At 36.5% G+C, this 16,293-nt stretch overlaps 1 protein-coding gene across 4 annotated transcripts in view; it reads left to right on the forward strand.

Moving 5' to 3' along the window:
- Nucleotides 1-435: 435 nt before the first annotated feature.
- LOC136231252 (DNA topoisomerase 3-alpha) overlaps nucleotides 436-16,293 on the forward strand; it is a 35,317-nt gene continuing 19,459 nt past the window's right edge. Inside the window, exons 1-14 of one of the 4 annotated variants that reach the window (XM_066020579.1) lie at nucleotides 702-838; nucleotides 1,722-1,836; nucleotides 1,925-2,103; nucleotides 2,190-2,262; nucleotides 2,524-2,646; nucleotides 3,083-3,204; nucleotides 3,293-3,365; nucleotides 3,453-3,569; nucleotides 4,169-4,252; nucleotides 4,960-5,139; nucleotides 5,256-5,384; nucleotides 9,571-9,645; nucleotides 10,599-10,688; nucleotides 13,627-13,731. In XM_066020579.1, coding sequence (XP_065876651.1) covers nucleotides 1,810-1,836; nucleotides 1,925-2,103; nucleotides 2,190-2,262; nucleotides 2,524-2,646; nucleotides 3,083-3,204; nucleotides 3,293-3,365; nucleotides 3,453-3,569; nucleotides 4,169-4,252; nucleotides 4,960-5,139; nucleotides 5,256-5,384; nucleotides 9,571-9,645; nucleotides 10,599-10,688; nucleotides 13,627-13,731 — 1,377 coding nt within the window. In that variant the 5' untranslated portion in view covers nucleotides 702-838; nucleotides 1,722-1,809. Of the gene's footprint in view, nucleotides 839-1,721; nucleotides 1,837-1,924; nucleotides 2,104-2,189; nucleotides 2,263-2,523; nucleotides 2,647-3,082; nucleotides 3,205-3,292; nucleotides 3,366-3,452; nucleotides 3,570-4,168; nucleotides 4,253-4,959; nucleotides 5,140-5,255; nucleotides 5,385-9,570; nucleotides 9,646-10,598; nucleotides 10,689-13,626; nucleotides 13,732-16,293 lie in introns of all 4 variants that reach the window. The other 3 variants (XR_010689736.1, XM_066020578.1, XM_066020577.1) reach the window with 3 other exon arrangements.

The raw sequence follows: 16,293 nt of genomic DNA on the forward strand, positions 1-16,293 counted from the left end.
TTTAATGTTTATGTTATTATATTTTATTTGTAAAAGGGTAATCCGAGTTAAATTCCGTAATTTTTATTTCTAAAAGGTTAATCCGAGTTAAATTATACATTTTTTTCCAAACCAAACCACGCGGGTGTGAGGTAATCACGCCTCAGAGTAGGTGCGGACGTGATAGCCTCACGCCCGCGTACCGAGAAAGGAGAAAATCATCCATTTTCCACCTCAAAGTCTCAAAGGGTATTTTCGTCATTTCACGGGACTAGAGGTGGAAAATTGAGGCTATATTTAACAACATCCTAAATTTAAGGGATTAATAACATCGTGTCGGTCAATCAAGTTTTTATTTTTTTTTTGAGAACCTTATTAAGCTTTGATAAATAAGGTCATTTCGGGTACTTTGATGTGCACGGGTAACACCTGTGAAATAAATTAAAGTTAGTTACTAATTTACCCCGTTTTCATTGAACGCGGCGGGAAAAGAGAGCACCTTCGAGAAAAGCCCGCACGTTTTCCAACTTGAAATTCGGTCGGAATCCCAAAACCCACCGTCTAATCACCGTCAATGATCAACGTCTTAAACGTGGCGGAGAAGCCGTCTGTGGCTAAGTCGGTGGCGACTATACTCTCGAGGAACCAGCAGCATGGTCTGAGAGTTAGAGAGGGACGGTCCCGCTACAACAAGATCTTCGAGTTCAGTTATGTGATTAACGGGCAGCCGTGCCACATGTTTGTCACCTCCGTCACTGGTCATCTAATGGAGCTTGAGTTCGATGATCGATACCGCAAATGGCATTCTTGTGACCCTGCGGATCTGTACCAAGCCCCCGTCCGTAAATACGTCCCCGAGGTCTCCGTCTCTCCCTACATTTTATATGATTTTATTGCTTCAGCTGCTTGCATTATTCTTTTTTAGTTCTGTTGAGTGGTGGTTCCATTAGTAACAGTGTTTTTTTTTAAAATTTTTTTTTTTTTTTATGGCTACTGGTCTGGTGGCATTTCAAGTGACCTATACAAACCCAACTAATAAAACAAACAAACAAAAAAAATTCTAGAATTTAATTACAAAAATTAAAGTAAAAATAGTCTTTTTTGCATTTTTTATTTGAAGCAAAATCACTAATTGGACTCTTATAATCTACATCTTCAAACAAATGTGTTTAATAGATGACCTAGCTAATCCATTTAATAATTTTTTTTTGGACATGGTTGATCCTAAACTCATTTCTGTAGATGCAACAATAACATGCATAGTCAATAAGTTCTTATAAGTAATTAATGCATTTAGAAAATAATCAAATCGTTTCAAATAACTCAATATTTCAATGAAATTTTTTTTTTCTCTTTTGTTAAAGTAGTTCCTAAACTTTTTAACTCAATTATCAATATCACAAGAATCTTTATTGTGCCCCTACTGTTTGGAGGTCTTGTGGGGTTGCACTTCCTATACCTCAGGGTTCTTTTGAGTCCCTTCCAATCCATCTTAGAGATGGATTGGTAACAGTACTGAGGTTTATTTTAGGTCTTGTGATATTTGTCCTTTTCTTTTGTTTATAAGTGAAAGCTAGTGAACTGTGTTTCACCCAATCATCTCGTTTATGAGTTGGGATAACTGAATCATATTAATTTTTTCTCATCATTATCATTATGGTTTGAGTTCACCTTGTAATTTATTTTCTACAAGAATTTATATAAATTAGTTTGGTATTATGATGAAATCATCCAAATGACAGATCTTAACCTTAAGGGGTCTCAAGGTGGAATTTCAAATTTCATAATTTTTCAACTACAGTACATAGCAAAACTTGTGCATCGAAGTGCATGATAGATAATTTATGGTTACAACAGGTGAGGGGACGACTGCCTCTGGCATTGATGGTTGGCATTGTTTTCATGGATGGTTTACTAAACTATCTTTTCAACTGGTTTTGGGTAGGACAAAAAAGATATCAAAAGAACGTTGGAAGAAGAAGCCCGAAGATGTCAATGGCTTGTTTTGTGGCTTGATTGTGATAGAGAAGGAGAAAATATTGCATTTGAAGTGGTGGGTGTCTGTGCAGCAGTAAATCGCAACCTTACCATTCGGAGGGCTCGGTTTTCTGCTTTAATTGACAGGTTTTGAAGGCTAAAGTCTCTTCTTTCCTGATTTATTATTATTCTTACGGGTTCATGTTTCTGATGATTGATTTGGCATATGCTAGAGATATTCATGAAGCAGCCCAAAATCTTATTTCTCCTAACCAGTGGTTTTCTGATGCTGTGGATGCTAGGCAAGTGAGTATTTTTCGTTCTCAAGTCAGATGGCTTTCAGTTTCTTACAATCAATATGGAGTTAGTGACCTAATAGTAATACTAGCTGAATTCATAGAGATATGCTTATTGACACATATGTTTAGTTCCTTGTTCACTTATGTGCTATCTCTTTCTAGACTCACTTTATCAGATAAAGTGTCTAGGTGAATTATCTCAATTTTTTATATATTAGTTCCTCTGGCCGTCTATTTGTATGAAATTAAAATTGTGGATATTTTGCAGGAAATTGATCTTCGGATTGGTGCTTCTTTCACTAGGTTCCAAACTATGTTGTTAAGAGACAGATTCATCATTGATTCTGCTCAAGATGACAGAAATCTCGTTCTAAGTTATGGGCCTTGTCAGGTATGATTCTTGTTAACAATATAAAAGTAGATACCAATTTTCTTTCTAAACTTGTTAGTGAAATCCAATTTAGGCCAAAATAATGTTGTGGTCAATTTATTCCAAGTTTTTGACAAATTAATAAAGTCAGTACCTTTTCCAAATTACTAGTTTTGATCAAAATTAACTCATGAAATATTTGAACTATTTTGTGTTGAATTTTTTTCCAAATATAGTCATGTTATCCTTGGAATTATCATTGACTCTTACAAATGCAACTAACTTCATCGCTTTATTAGTGTTCTGGGCCTAGGCAATGAAGTCATTTTTTTCCCTTTGGCTTTGCTGTTAAGTTAAGGAGGCAAATTGGTATATAATACTATAAACATAAGTGCTTTGAATTTGAACCTGTGTTCAGTGTCAAGAATTGTTTGTTCTTTTTCCTTTATAATCGCAGTTCCCTACACTGGGCTTTATTGTGGGAAGATACTGGGAGATACAATCACATGAGTCAGAAGAGTTTTGGACAATTAACTGTTCTCACAAATCAGATGAAGGCCTTGCCACCTTCAATTGGATGTAAAACTGTGAACGCTTGGTACATTGCATTTTCTTTTGCAGTTGCAGAAATCATAAGCTAAACATTCACTGCCATTTAGCTTTGCAGGCGTGGACATCTTTTTGACTATACTTCTGCTGTTGTACTTTATGAAATGTGTATTCAGGAACCAACTGCCACTGTAAGTCATGGACACCACTGACTTGTTATAGTTGAAGGATTATTACTTGTGAAGCTAGAACATTTTAAATTTTTAAATCTCGATCAGGTGACAAAAGTTCAGCAGCTAGAGAAGCGGAAGTACCCTCCATATCCTTTGAGTACAATTGAGCTTGAAAAGCGCGCTTCACGATATTTCCGGATGAGTTCTGAACATACCATGAAGGTGAACTGTTGGGATTTAATACCTTTTTGTGATGCATATAAATGCACTTTAAATGCATGTATTAGATTGTTTTTAGACTTATTAGCTTGTATAAAGAATTCAGAATTCCTTCTGAAAATTGTTTTACTGCAACTAATATGAAGCTGGATAAAATGGAGAACCTCAATTGAATATTAAAGCAGAAGAGTTTGTTCTTAATGTATAGTGCACAGCAATCTGAGTTGCTTCAAATGCATATCTTTACTTTTTTTCTTTTTTGAGAAAATCCAGGGTAGTAGTATACATTCTTTTAACTGCAATTTCACTATTATGCTAATGGCCCCATGATTTACTTACCCGTAAGCCTTGCCTCAACTCTTTCTCGCATAATACAAATATAATTTATTTGACGAATTTTAATTTAATTTTTTTTGATGAGATTAATGGATTGAATTTTTAATAATTTTTGCTGCTTGCTCTTTCTTGGTGTCCAAAGAATCCATTTTTCTTGCATTATGCAGCAAATATATTTTATGATATTAAATAGTTCGATTGACAGTTTTACATATTGGAGTTTTGGCAATATCTAGCTTCTTACTTTGTTCTTTCATTGTTTACAGGTGGCAGAAGATCTATACCAAGCTGGTTTCATTAGTTATCCACGCACAGAGACAGATGGCTTCTCTAGCAGGACTGATTTGCATGTTGGTAACTAGCCTTTTCTTTATTCAGTTCTGGTGATAGTTTTCTTGTATATCATCATCCTCAGAGAAAGAAAATGTCTATAATATAATCAAATGGAAACAAACATAAGAATCAAAGAATGTTAACTTTCTAAATTACTCGAAGCAAGTCAAAAGATGAGAATGTGCATGCATATTGTGTAATATGTGTATGAAAAAAGTATTCTAGTGCTTGGGGCTTCCCTGTTATGGTTTTGAGGATTGTTTGATTTATGCAACCTTCCTTTTACATTGTATGGAGACTGTTTTTGTGTCTTAAACAGTGACCTAGCAAGTTTTCTAATACAAAAATTGATAATTAGTTAGTGAATGGGATGCTAATTGTCCTTATTAGTTCTATGTTTCTAAAAGGTGTTTTCCACAATATTGGGACTCGTAAAGGTTGATTCTCATATTTTAAACTCTAACTTCAGTTAGTAACTTAGTATATATTTCTTGCTTGATTAAGTATTAAACCATAATGATAGTCTGGACTCCTTTAAAGTAACACTGTCTCCATGCTGGTCTAGTTCTATTGATGTCTTCTCTTTATATTATCGATATGCTTAATATTCTATGGTTCATCAATTTTCTAGCTGATATTTTACATAATTACCTGCATACTCTAGTTTATTAGCTGCAAGTTTGTGAATATTGTTTGGATTAATAGTTCTCTTAATTCAATGCAGACAATTGTGCAAGAACAACAGGAGCATCCTACGTGGGGCTTCTATGTTCAGAGGCTTTTAGATCCTGGAGCAGGATTGTGGAGAAATCCTAGCAGTGGTGGACATGATGACAAGGCCCATCCACCTATTCACCCAACAAAGTATTCTGCTGGTGAATCTGGGTGGAGTCAAGATCATCATGTAAGTACATTTGATCTTACCACTCTTTACTATATACATATATTTTTGCAATTTTCTTGGATAAAGATTTGGGATTATGGGCTCTGTTATTACATTTACATTTTTATTCTTGGCAGAGAGTGTATGAGTTGGTTGTTCGTCATTTTCTGGCATGCGTTTCGCAACCAGCTCTAGGGGCTGAAACTACTGTTCAAATTGATATTGCTGGTGAACAGTTTTCTGCATCAGGGAGGGTGATATTAGAGGTGGGTACTCTTGTATCATTCTCACACTTATAGGTTATGGAAAGTAATGATGTATCACTTAATATTGAGTCATTGACTATTCAACTCTTTTGTCAATCTGCTAATCTAATTGGATATGTTCAAGAAATTGGGGATGATATTAAATTGGACACCTATTGTCCTTCTTTGCAAGATTGCTAAGTCATGTTTTTAGTTCTTCTATGAATAGTAGAATTGAAAAGCGTGATTGAGAGAGAGAGATTGGAGTAAGAGATGCATGAGAAGAATAAATGGGAAAATGAAAATACATATGAAGAGTGAGAAGAAAGAGTTGAGGAATGTGATAAAGAAAGGAGAAAAGAGGAAGGAAGAAAAAAGTGGACAAAATTCTTCTTTCGATATTTTTTTTTTATATATGGTTTGTAGACGAGAGGGCGAGCCTTGGCGCAACGGTAAAACGTTGTTGCCGTGTGACCAAAGGTCACGGGTTCGAGTCTTAGGAGCGGCCTCTTGCCAATTAAATTGGCAAGGGAAGGCTTGCCCCCAATACACCCTTGTGGTGGGACCCCTCCCCGGACCCTCGCTCAGCGGGGACGCGTAATGCGACCGGGCCGCCCTTTTTTTTTTTTTTATATGGTTTGTAGACTCTGCTCAATAGGTGGACGTGCATCACATAAGTACAAGTTAGATTCTTCAGATATACAAAATTCTTGTAATTGAAATCTTAGTTAATATCAGTTATGTTCCTTTTTTAGAAAATTCAATGGTTTGAACTATTCTAAGGATCAATGTAAGAATAAATTGTGAGGTTAGCAGACTAAGTATAAGGCATGTCGTTTGTAAGCTTTTACAGTGTCAGCAATGGTAACTTTTTAGATGTTGGTTAAGTAGTCAATGCCACAGCATTTCTCAGACTAATGGATCATTTGAGAAATATGCAGAAGATAATCTTGTTATTGGGAACTTGTCTTGAACAGCAGCAGAAGTTGCATTCTAGCTAAAGAGGCAGATTAATTAACAAACACAGAAGAATGAAATTGGAAAGGAGGAGAATGGTATTATTGATAATCCGGACAAGAAAGTAGAACAGTGAATGAACAAAGGATTTCCAGGGAAAGTTCCCTCTGTCAACGTTGGTTAGCTAAGAGCCAAAATTGGATATCATCATTCTCAACACCCCCTGCCATCACACGCTACAGATATTTAACTCTCTTCTCCCTAGGCAATAACTAACTTTGCCAGCTCATTTACCCATTCCTGAATTACCCTTAGACCTTCTTGTGAAAACCCTCCACACTTTAGGACCCTGCTGCAAATGGGCCATAAAAGGCCTACTAACTTGTTTTGTATCACATTCTCTTCTCAATTTACTTTTTCCCTCTTAATTGTTGTCTTCAACTTCTTGGAAGTATGTCCTTTTCCCATATTCAATTTGATACTCCCAATTTTCCCCTACTAATAATCTCGGTCTCCATAACTAATGATCATAGCTAGTTTCATTGGTCTTTAATGAGTCTGGTCCCTAATACATGTTAATTCAGAAATACTGTCTGTATAAAATAATGGCTGTTTTGTTTCTATTGAAAATTGAGATGAATGCCCTTTCTTATCGCTGCATTAACCACAGATGACTTGACTAAACTGATAAATGTCAAAATCAAGCGATCAATTGAGTAAAAAACATGCACACTTTTCTTAATTTGCAAGCAGAGACATTCTTCAAGGGTTTTAATTGTGTACAGATAGCAGAGTGATGGTATTTTTTTTTTTTTTTTTTGGTAGGAAAGGAAAAGAAAAAAAAAAAAACAAAAAACAAAAAACCGCTCAATCCGGGATCAGCCTAGGAAAGCTGACCCCCACCACATCCTCCAAGATCAAAGAGGAGATGAAGACCGACGGGGAAGAAAAGGTAGAAAGACCCAACATACTAGAGTGCCTTTCCATCGCAAGACGGTCCGCAACACGGTTCTGCTCCCTATAGATATGAGCAAACCTAATATACTCAAAGGAGGAGCCAATCCTCTTAATGCTTTTAATAATGTTCAGGTTATTCCGGCAAACAGCGTTGCCCTCAGAAATCATTTTAACCGCTTCTTGGTTATCCGATTCAACAAGAAGCTTCTTCACCCCAAGATCCTTAGCAAGTTTCAAGCCAGAGAAAATCCCCCACAGCTCTGCAGATAAGGATGATCCAATACCCAAATTCTGAGAGAAGCCAGAAACCCACCTGCCACCATCGTCTCTAAGGACCCCTCCTGCGGCAATTCTTCCGTCGCTCAGGCAAGAACCATCAGTGTTGAGTTTAACCACCCCTTCCCTCGGCTTACACCAGCCTACCAGATTGACCTCCCTCCTCTGAACATCCCTAGGTAAGGGGTCATCAACAAAACTCTCAACCAAGGTACTAATCTTCTTAGAGAAGAACTCAAGGACATTAGGCTGAGACACCACTCCTCCTCCAAAGATCTCCTCGTTCCGCCATTTCCAAATCTGATGGCAAGCCACCACAAAAAGGAGGACACCTTGATTCCCAGGCAGAAGAATCCCTTTAATACCATCAACAAACCAATCATTTTCAGGATGGGCTAAAAAGGAAGGTAGCACATCCCTAGGGAGAATTCTCCTCCAAACCTCCTTACTTCTCTCACAATCCCTGAGAGCATGACACAAGGTTTCCTCAAACCCTCTGCATCTGCCACAGGCTCCAGAATCCACCAGGTGCCTCAATGTAGCATCTTACTCTATATGGTATCCCATGTATTCCTAGTGTATTACATGGTATCAGAGCCTTGTCTTGGCTTCTGTTTTGGGTTTCTGGATTGAGATTCCAGAATTTGTTTTCTGGGTTTGAGAGCTACCCTTGTGAGCAGAAATTTTCTGGGTTTCCGTCTGCCCTAGTAAGCAGCCCAGTTGGAACCGATTTCAGTCTGTCCTTGTGAGCAGACTGATTGGACCTAGGGTTCCAAGTCTCAGTTCAACTCAACGGATTGTCGCTGTTCCTCTTCCGCCTCCGCTGCCTCTCTGTTTTCTATCTGTGTCCGGTGAGTTTGCCGCTGAATCTCCTTTTGTGCAATGACGTTACGTTTCCGACGAAGCTTGATGTTCTGCTGGATTTGTTCTTCTAGATTGCATGTCCCAGATAATATTTTATATTCTAAAGTATCTTGAGTGTATTATCTTTAACCTTATTATTTAAGGAGTGATTTTAGGAATGTCTTGTATATATATTTACTGCTCTTAAGTAAAATATATCAATGTAGCATCTTAGTCTACATGGTATCCCATGTATTCCTAGTGTATTACATGGTTTGTTGCAGTACTCAACTAAGCTTTATTCATAATCTGTTTGGAGTTAGGTATATGATTTATAGTCTCGCATACCACTTTAGAGTTAAGTATATGATTTATTCACATCTTTAATAATCATTTTTTACTTTATTGAGTAAGCTGATGTGTACCATATTAGTCATTTCACATGCTGGTTTAGTACTCTTGGTCTTCAGCACTCGCGGTACTTCCCAAATGCCAAATCATCAGTTTACCATTTATCAACTTATCTTCAAGGTTGTCACTTGAGGCTTCCTACAAATTCTCTCACTCAACAAGTCCTGTGTTGCATCTCCTCTCATTTGTCTTGGGACTTTGGGTATTCTTATCTCTATAATGCTAAATTTCTGAAATATTTTTCATTGCTCAATACTCACTTTTACTATTGTACATCTTATTCGATTGAATTGTATCATTTGACTGAAATGAATCCTCAGGAGTGATAATTTATAGAGGATTCTGCAGTTTAGCCTTTGGATCCCAACTTCTTTTGAGACACGAACCTGTACTGTTACTAGACCAGGACCCTATGACAAGACTCTTATCACTGCACCAAGCAGTACTTTTGTACTTCTGAATCATACATCTTTCAATAATGGTACTTGGACAGCTACAGGAAATTTAAGTACTCGATTTAAGTGGTTGAGTAAACTAATCAATGGATATTGTTCTGCCTAATTGAATAGATGTGTTTTTGTTAATCCAACTCTAGATCTTTAAATCAGAAACCCTAGTTAGTGCTCTAACCCATGTGTTTTGTGGGACCATTGCTCTGTTATATTGTATACAAATAAAGTATGTGTGTTTCTGCTTGTATTTTCTCCTTTTGTCTGTTTTCTGACTTTTGGTTATTTTGTTTGATGACGTTTTGGTTTGACAGAAAAATTACTTGGACATTTATCGTTTTGAGTCATGGGGAGATTCAATGATTCCTACCTATGTCCATGGACAACAGGTTTGCTACTTGTCATCAAATCTTGGTAGGAAAAGTGCTCTTTATTTATTTACTATTATTTTCTTGCTTTGCATGTTTCATGTTAGTTAAGCAAATTGTTCATGTAGTTTTCATCATCCTCATGTTTTTGTCCTTCAATTAGGCAGATTTTGCTGCTTACTATATTCCATTAATTAATAAACCAAACTTTGGCTATAATTGTTATATAAAGTACCAAATGTATTCGTCTGATCCTTATGTATTCTTGCCATGCAATGGAAAATTAAGAATTCTCACAAACTTTTTTTTAGTTCCTCATAGAATACAACTACTTGGCTTGCAGAATTGGCATTCTATATCTTAAAACTTCTGTGTTTTTCATGGCTGACTGTTCCTCATTGGTTTAGCAGTTCAAAGGTGGATAGTATGACTAGCTAGCCTTTTATTTTCTCTCTTTTGTTTGCTAAAAAGTGAAGCCACTGGTTGCAAATATCATATCCAAACACTTTCAGTATAAAGCAGTCACGCAAAAATAAATCAGAGTTTTTGACCAAGAATAAAGCAAAAATAGGAAATTAATCAAATGGCAAATGTAGAAATCAGTATATCTTTGAAGCAGATTCAGGAAATAAACTGATTCAGACATTGATTGTGTTTTGACAATACAGATGTTGATAATGCTTGAGGTTTAGTTTTTAAAACAATGTCATTTTCCATTGTTTGTTCATATTTACTTTGAGGGAGTCCTCATCCTTATTCTTTGCATTGTAGGATTGGTCAAATGAGTTATTTTTTCCTTTTGAATTGCTTTTACACCATGGAATTGGCAATTTATATTGTAGTGTGAAACTCATGAATGCAAATATAAATTTATAATAATACTTGGTTATTGTAAACTTTGATGTTAGTATATGGTCTCTATTAGATGTGAAAACTAGAATATGGGAATTTAATTAATGTTTTTGATGTTGCAGTTCATCCCAACGGCACTGACTCTTGATTCAGGAGTTACTCGGCCACCTCCTCTTCTAAGTGAAGCCGATTTACTTGGCTGTATGGACAAGGTGAGAATACTGAATTTTTGATGGAAGTATGTTTATCAACTTTGCTGTCGCAGGTTTTCCTCGATGTTACCCTATCCCCTGTCATTACACCAATACTGGCAACTTAGTTGTTGTTGCTGTCCAGTATGGTAGCTGCTGCGTTCACTTTTCACCAACATTACCCTGCTGCAATTGCCACTACCAAAGTTTCTTCTTGCTCAACTTGCATATAGGGTTATGCTTTCAATTACGGAAGCAAATCATACTTGAATTGATGCTAACAAAATTTATTGAACTTATATGCTGAACTTAAGTGAGCACCATAAATACCTTAGGTAATTGAACGAGCAAAATTTGGTTCTATCATGAATAGAAAATCTTAACTTCTATATTAGTAATAGTATATACGTTAATACAATCTATATTCTTGCTAATTGTTACAGAACATAGTTGTTGAAAACGAGGCTATGTACAAAAGACTCTCGCCTTGTGCGCCTCGCTCGTGCCTGAGAGCCTGGTGCGCCTGGTGGTTTTTACTTAGTTTTGTTTTTGATTTTTACAGTTTTCTCTAAAATAACTGTTTGATTAATCTCAACCACTAATCTAACTTAAATAAGATTAATCTTAATCCTTAATTTAAATAAGATGAAAATGAAGAGCAGGGAATCGGAGATGAAAATGATAATGGAGGAGACTATGAAGAGGACGATCTTGATTTGGAGGATGATCTTGATGATGATGATGATTAGTTTTTGCTGTGTTCTTTTTTATTGAACAATGGATGATTATTAGTTTAGTAGCATTAGTTATAGTTAGGTATTTTAGGTTAAAACGTTAAGTATATGTTAGTGTCTCTATGAAGTATGAACTTAATTCGGTGTTTTTGACATTTATGATTTAGTATTATGTTTTTATGTAGTTTTGTTTTGTTTGTGCGGTCATAAGTGTTTCTTTTTTTGGTTTATGCTTAACTAGTAAAAGAGTATATATATATATATATATTTTTTTTTTTTTCTTTTTTTCATATTTTATGTGCCTTGTGTTTCTAAGGCGCGTGCCTCGCCTTGCTCCTTGAGCCTAGGCTCCAGGACCCCTTGGCGCACCTTGCGCCTTTAACAACTATGTTACAGAAATAGCTAGCTTGCATCCTTGATTGTAGGAATCAGTCATCCTCGATTTAAGGAGTTATTTTAGGAATGTCTTGTATATATATATGTGTGTTCCTTTTAAGTTAAATATATTCATGTAGTCTTTCAGATTACATGGTATCCCATGTGTTTCTTTCTATTTACCTGGTACGTTACATGGTATCAGAGCCTAACTTGGTTTCTTTTTCTGGTTTCTGGGTGGGGTTTCCCAGAGGTTTCTTCTAACGTGTAGAAGCTGGTCCATGGGTGACGTTTTTCTTCACCCCATTTAGTCTCACCGGCCCTCCTGCTGCTGACCATCTGATCTGCAGATTTTGACGGCCAATGTCCTAGTGCTTGAGTCTCACGTGCCGCCACTATTGCCGGAGCTTTGTCCACGTGCCGGTGCGTGACAACTCAATTTCAGACGAAGTCAACTATTCCGGCGTAGCCCTCTCTCATCTCTCTACCTGTCCGTTTAGTTTTACGGTGAATATCCTTTGTGTTGACGTTGCTGGCAGCCTATTGCGAGCTGCTTCAACTGGGTTCTGCTTCATTTCCAGTGAGGCTTGTTGTTCCATTATCCTCTCTCTGTCCCCTATCTGCCTGTTCCATTTCTTCTGGGTTGCGTTTCCTAGATTGTATTTTATATCCTGAAGAACCTTGAGTTTCTTTGAATGATATTGTTTTGAGACTATGTTTGGAAGATGCTATGTTTTGAGTTTCTGCCTCCGTGGTTCAGTTCAAGCGAAACAATCCGTTGAAGGAAAGGAGTCGCCATGGGAGGAGACCTGCTAGTTGCTATCTATATCTGTTACAGAAATACCTAGCTGTCGTCCTTGATTAGCTCCTTGATTGCAGGAATTAATCATCCTTGATTTAAGGAGTGATTTTAGAAATATCTTGTATATATGTGTACTCCTGTTAAGCTAAATATATTCACATAGTCTTCCAGATTACATGGTATCCCATGTATTTGTTTCTATTTAGTCAAAAAGCATCTTGAGACCCCTGATCATTCCGATTTTTGTGCATTGGAGCTTTTATTATTATTATTTTTTATTATCACATTAAGCCCCTGCTAGCCAAAGTAGTTAGTTGTGAACATCTAATTCAATTAACAGAGCTTTACTCATTTCATTTATGTCTGAAATTTTAATTTTTACATTTCATGCGTAAACATATGCTTTTGAACGGTTAAAAATGCAAATTTTGAATGCAAATGAAATGAAACACTTTGTTAACCGGGTTTTATGTTAAAAGCTGACTTTTTTGGTTATCATGGGCTTGGTGTGACCAAAAATAAGGTTTAATATGTTGAAATAAAAGATGAGGGGTTCAATGCATCAAAATTAGAATAATCAGGGGCATCCAGATGCTTTTTGCCTTACATTTACATGGTATGTTACACTAATCTATCATATTATATGTATGCGATAAACTAAATTGATTATTTGTATTCAACATGTTGAGATCATTATACTGATGACCTTAGTCCAAATATAGTGAGATTCCATAAACAGAATATCTAAAGTTCATCTTTTTTTTTCCCCCAAAATGTTCAGCCTCATTAATACTTCATACACAAGGAAATCCTGATCATTTTCCAATTTTCACTATAAATGAAGCCAATAGTGATATAAAAATTAGTAAAAGCTAGAACTTAAGAACAAAAAGAAGGCTCTTCCCCCTCCAATGCAAATAAAAACAAGACATGGAAGAAAATAGGAAATGAGAAATGTATAACTGTTTCTACAAGTTATAGACCTTTAGTTTCTTATGTACTCTGTAAGTTTTAAATTTCTTTTCTGTCTATTTCTTGTATTTATTAGGCAGGTATTGGTACGGATGCAACAATGCATGATCACATTAAGAAGCTTCTTGATCGATTCTATGTGGAAAAGGACGCTAACACTCGTTTCTCACCGACGAATCTTGTATGTAATCTTCACTCTATTTTTTTCCATTACAAAATCACTTTGAAAAGAAGTGTTTTCTGCATGAGGAATTGCTTAGTGATGTTCTCCTTGATCTGTGTATTTTATATGCTTATATGGATGGTGGTGGAGTTCTCTACATTTTCAGAATAATGGCTATGATCCAATTTAGACCATGAAGTTGTAGTTGGAGGCCAATTTAGCACCGAAATGACCCTTTTGGCCATATTCTCAATGAATTTTACTTTTTGATATATTTAGTTTAATTCGTCAATCAACTTAGTGTTTCACAAATGTTGAATGAGGTGAGGTAATTGATTAAGTTGGGTTGAATAGAACAAAACAATTGGCTAAATCTGCACCCAAGTATAAGTTGAATGGTTGACTCATAGTTATATCCTTCGAATAATCACCTTTTCTATAGATACTTGTTTTTTATTTAATGGAAAGTAGAAGATGATGGGTCGTCCTCTTGTTCCAAGAAATTTGAAAAATGAGTATTGTTAAAGAGAGAAGGAGAGAAAATAATGTCGTGCATTCTGTTAAGATGATTCATGTATTTATACAAGAACTATACTAGGAAAGTCAACAAAAGTCTGTGATTGAGGTGACAACTGCATCCTGTTCACATTAATAGTTGTAACACTCCCTCTCAAACTGGATTATAGATATTGATAATTCCCAACTTATTACAAATATGGTTTACTCGAACCCCATTCAAAGCTTTAGTGAAAATGTCACCGAGTTGCTCATCAGTCCCATCATTGGTTGTAGAGATTATATTTTGCTCTAACTTCTCACCAACAAAATGATAGTCCACTTCAATATGCTTAGTTAGTTCATGAAAATATGAAGCGCTCCTTGGTTGTCACACCATAACCTTATTGGAATAGTGGCCTTGAATCCAAATTCGCACAAGAGGTGGCGAATCCACATAATTTCACAAACCGATTGGGACATAGCTTGATACTTAGATTCTGCACTAGAGCAACATGTTGCTTTTTGCTCATCCAAGTAACTAAATTTCATCCAATGAAAACACAATAGCGAGTAGCAAATCTCCCATCATCCTTGGATCCTACCCAATCTTCACCTCAGAAACATTCTATCTGAGTGAACGAATTAGAAAAACATTCAATCTGAGTATGACCATGATTTTTGTATAGCAATCCTTGTCCAAGGAGCAACCTACTATAAGATAGGTCAGTTTTCAAACCAACCGCTTATATCTCTCAAGATCTTCAAATAACTCTCCTTTTGTTGTGAGATGCAAGTTCACACTGCATAGCATATCACCTGATTTTCCTGTTTCTACCAATAAAATCAAGAACATATTTTCTTTGAGATAGGTAAATTCCTTTCTTATTTCTTGATATCTCAACTCCCAATAATACCTTAGACTCCTAGCTCTTTAGTATGAAATTGACAGTGAAGAAAGGTGTTTAGAGATGAGATCCCTGAAATGTCACTTCATGTAATAACAATATCCCCGATATAGACCACAAGAAGAATGATTCCGGATACATAGTGTTTATAGAAAATAGAATGATCACACTTGGTCCTTCTTTATCCCGAACTTCTCAACTGCATGACTGAACTTTCTGAACCATGCTTGACGACTTTGTTTCAAACCATATAAAGATTTTCGAAGAAGATAGACCTTTCCATACTTCTAGTGAGCCATAAACCCAAATGGTTCCTCCATATATACTTCCTCTCGAAGATCCCGATTTAGTAACCACAATATTAGAAGCTTCTTTCTTCTCGGTAGCCATAGCCACTGATACTTCAGTAAATAAAATTTCCAAAGCACAAAGACCACACAGATAAGAGACTGCCCAAATAAATTAAATCCATAGAAAACAAACAACACCTAAGCAGAAGCCCCATAAACAGAAAAAAAAACCAAGCACTCTCAAACTTCCAAAATAATCAGCAGATAAAAGTTCCAAATGAAGTGTGAATTTCCTGTTTGTCCAAATAAGCAGCAGAAGACACGAAATGGCGATCCACACCAGAAAAATTGCAGGAACCAGAAACTAAACAGATAGGGAGGCCGGAAATGATGAGGCGATGTTGGAGGAGCAAACAGGAGGTGGAACGGACGGTGGATGTGTCGTCACTCGCCGACGCGTGGAGAAGTGGCGCTAACTGGCAGAGGCGTGTGGGAGACAATCCTGCGTCGGATGATCACCGTTTTTGTAGGGGGCACCGTTCGGAGAAAGGGGTTCTGTTGGGATGGGTTGTGAGACAAAAAGAAGACTGGAACCCTAGGTTCCCAAATATCTGCTCACTACAGCAGACTGTAAACAGATGGAATCAAAAGAAAAACTCAACTGCTCACAAGGGCATCTTTGAAACCATGTTACAGAGAGAATGAGAGAAAATAATGTTGTGCATTCTATTAAGATGATACAGGTATTTATACAAGAGCTACACTAGGAAAGTCGACAAAAGCCTGTGATTGTGCTAATAGCTATACACGAAGATGCTGTTCACATTACTAGCTGTAACAAGTATCCGAGCTAGACAAATTAAAACAAGAATTATTTCTAAAGTGGC

Source organism: Euphorbia lathyris, chromosome 5, assembly GCF_963576675.1.
Source record: "Euphorbia lathyris chromosome 5, ddEupLath1.1, whole genome shotgun sequence".
NCBI classification, from domain to species: Eukaryota; Viridiplantae; Streptophyta; class Magnoliopsida; order Malpighiales; family Euphorbiaceae; genus Euphorbia; species Euphorbia lathyris.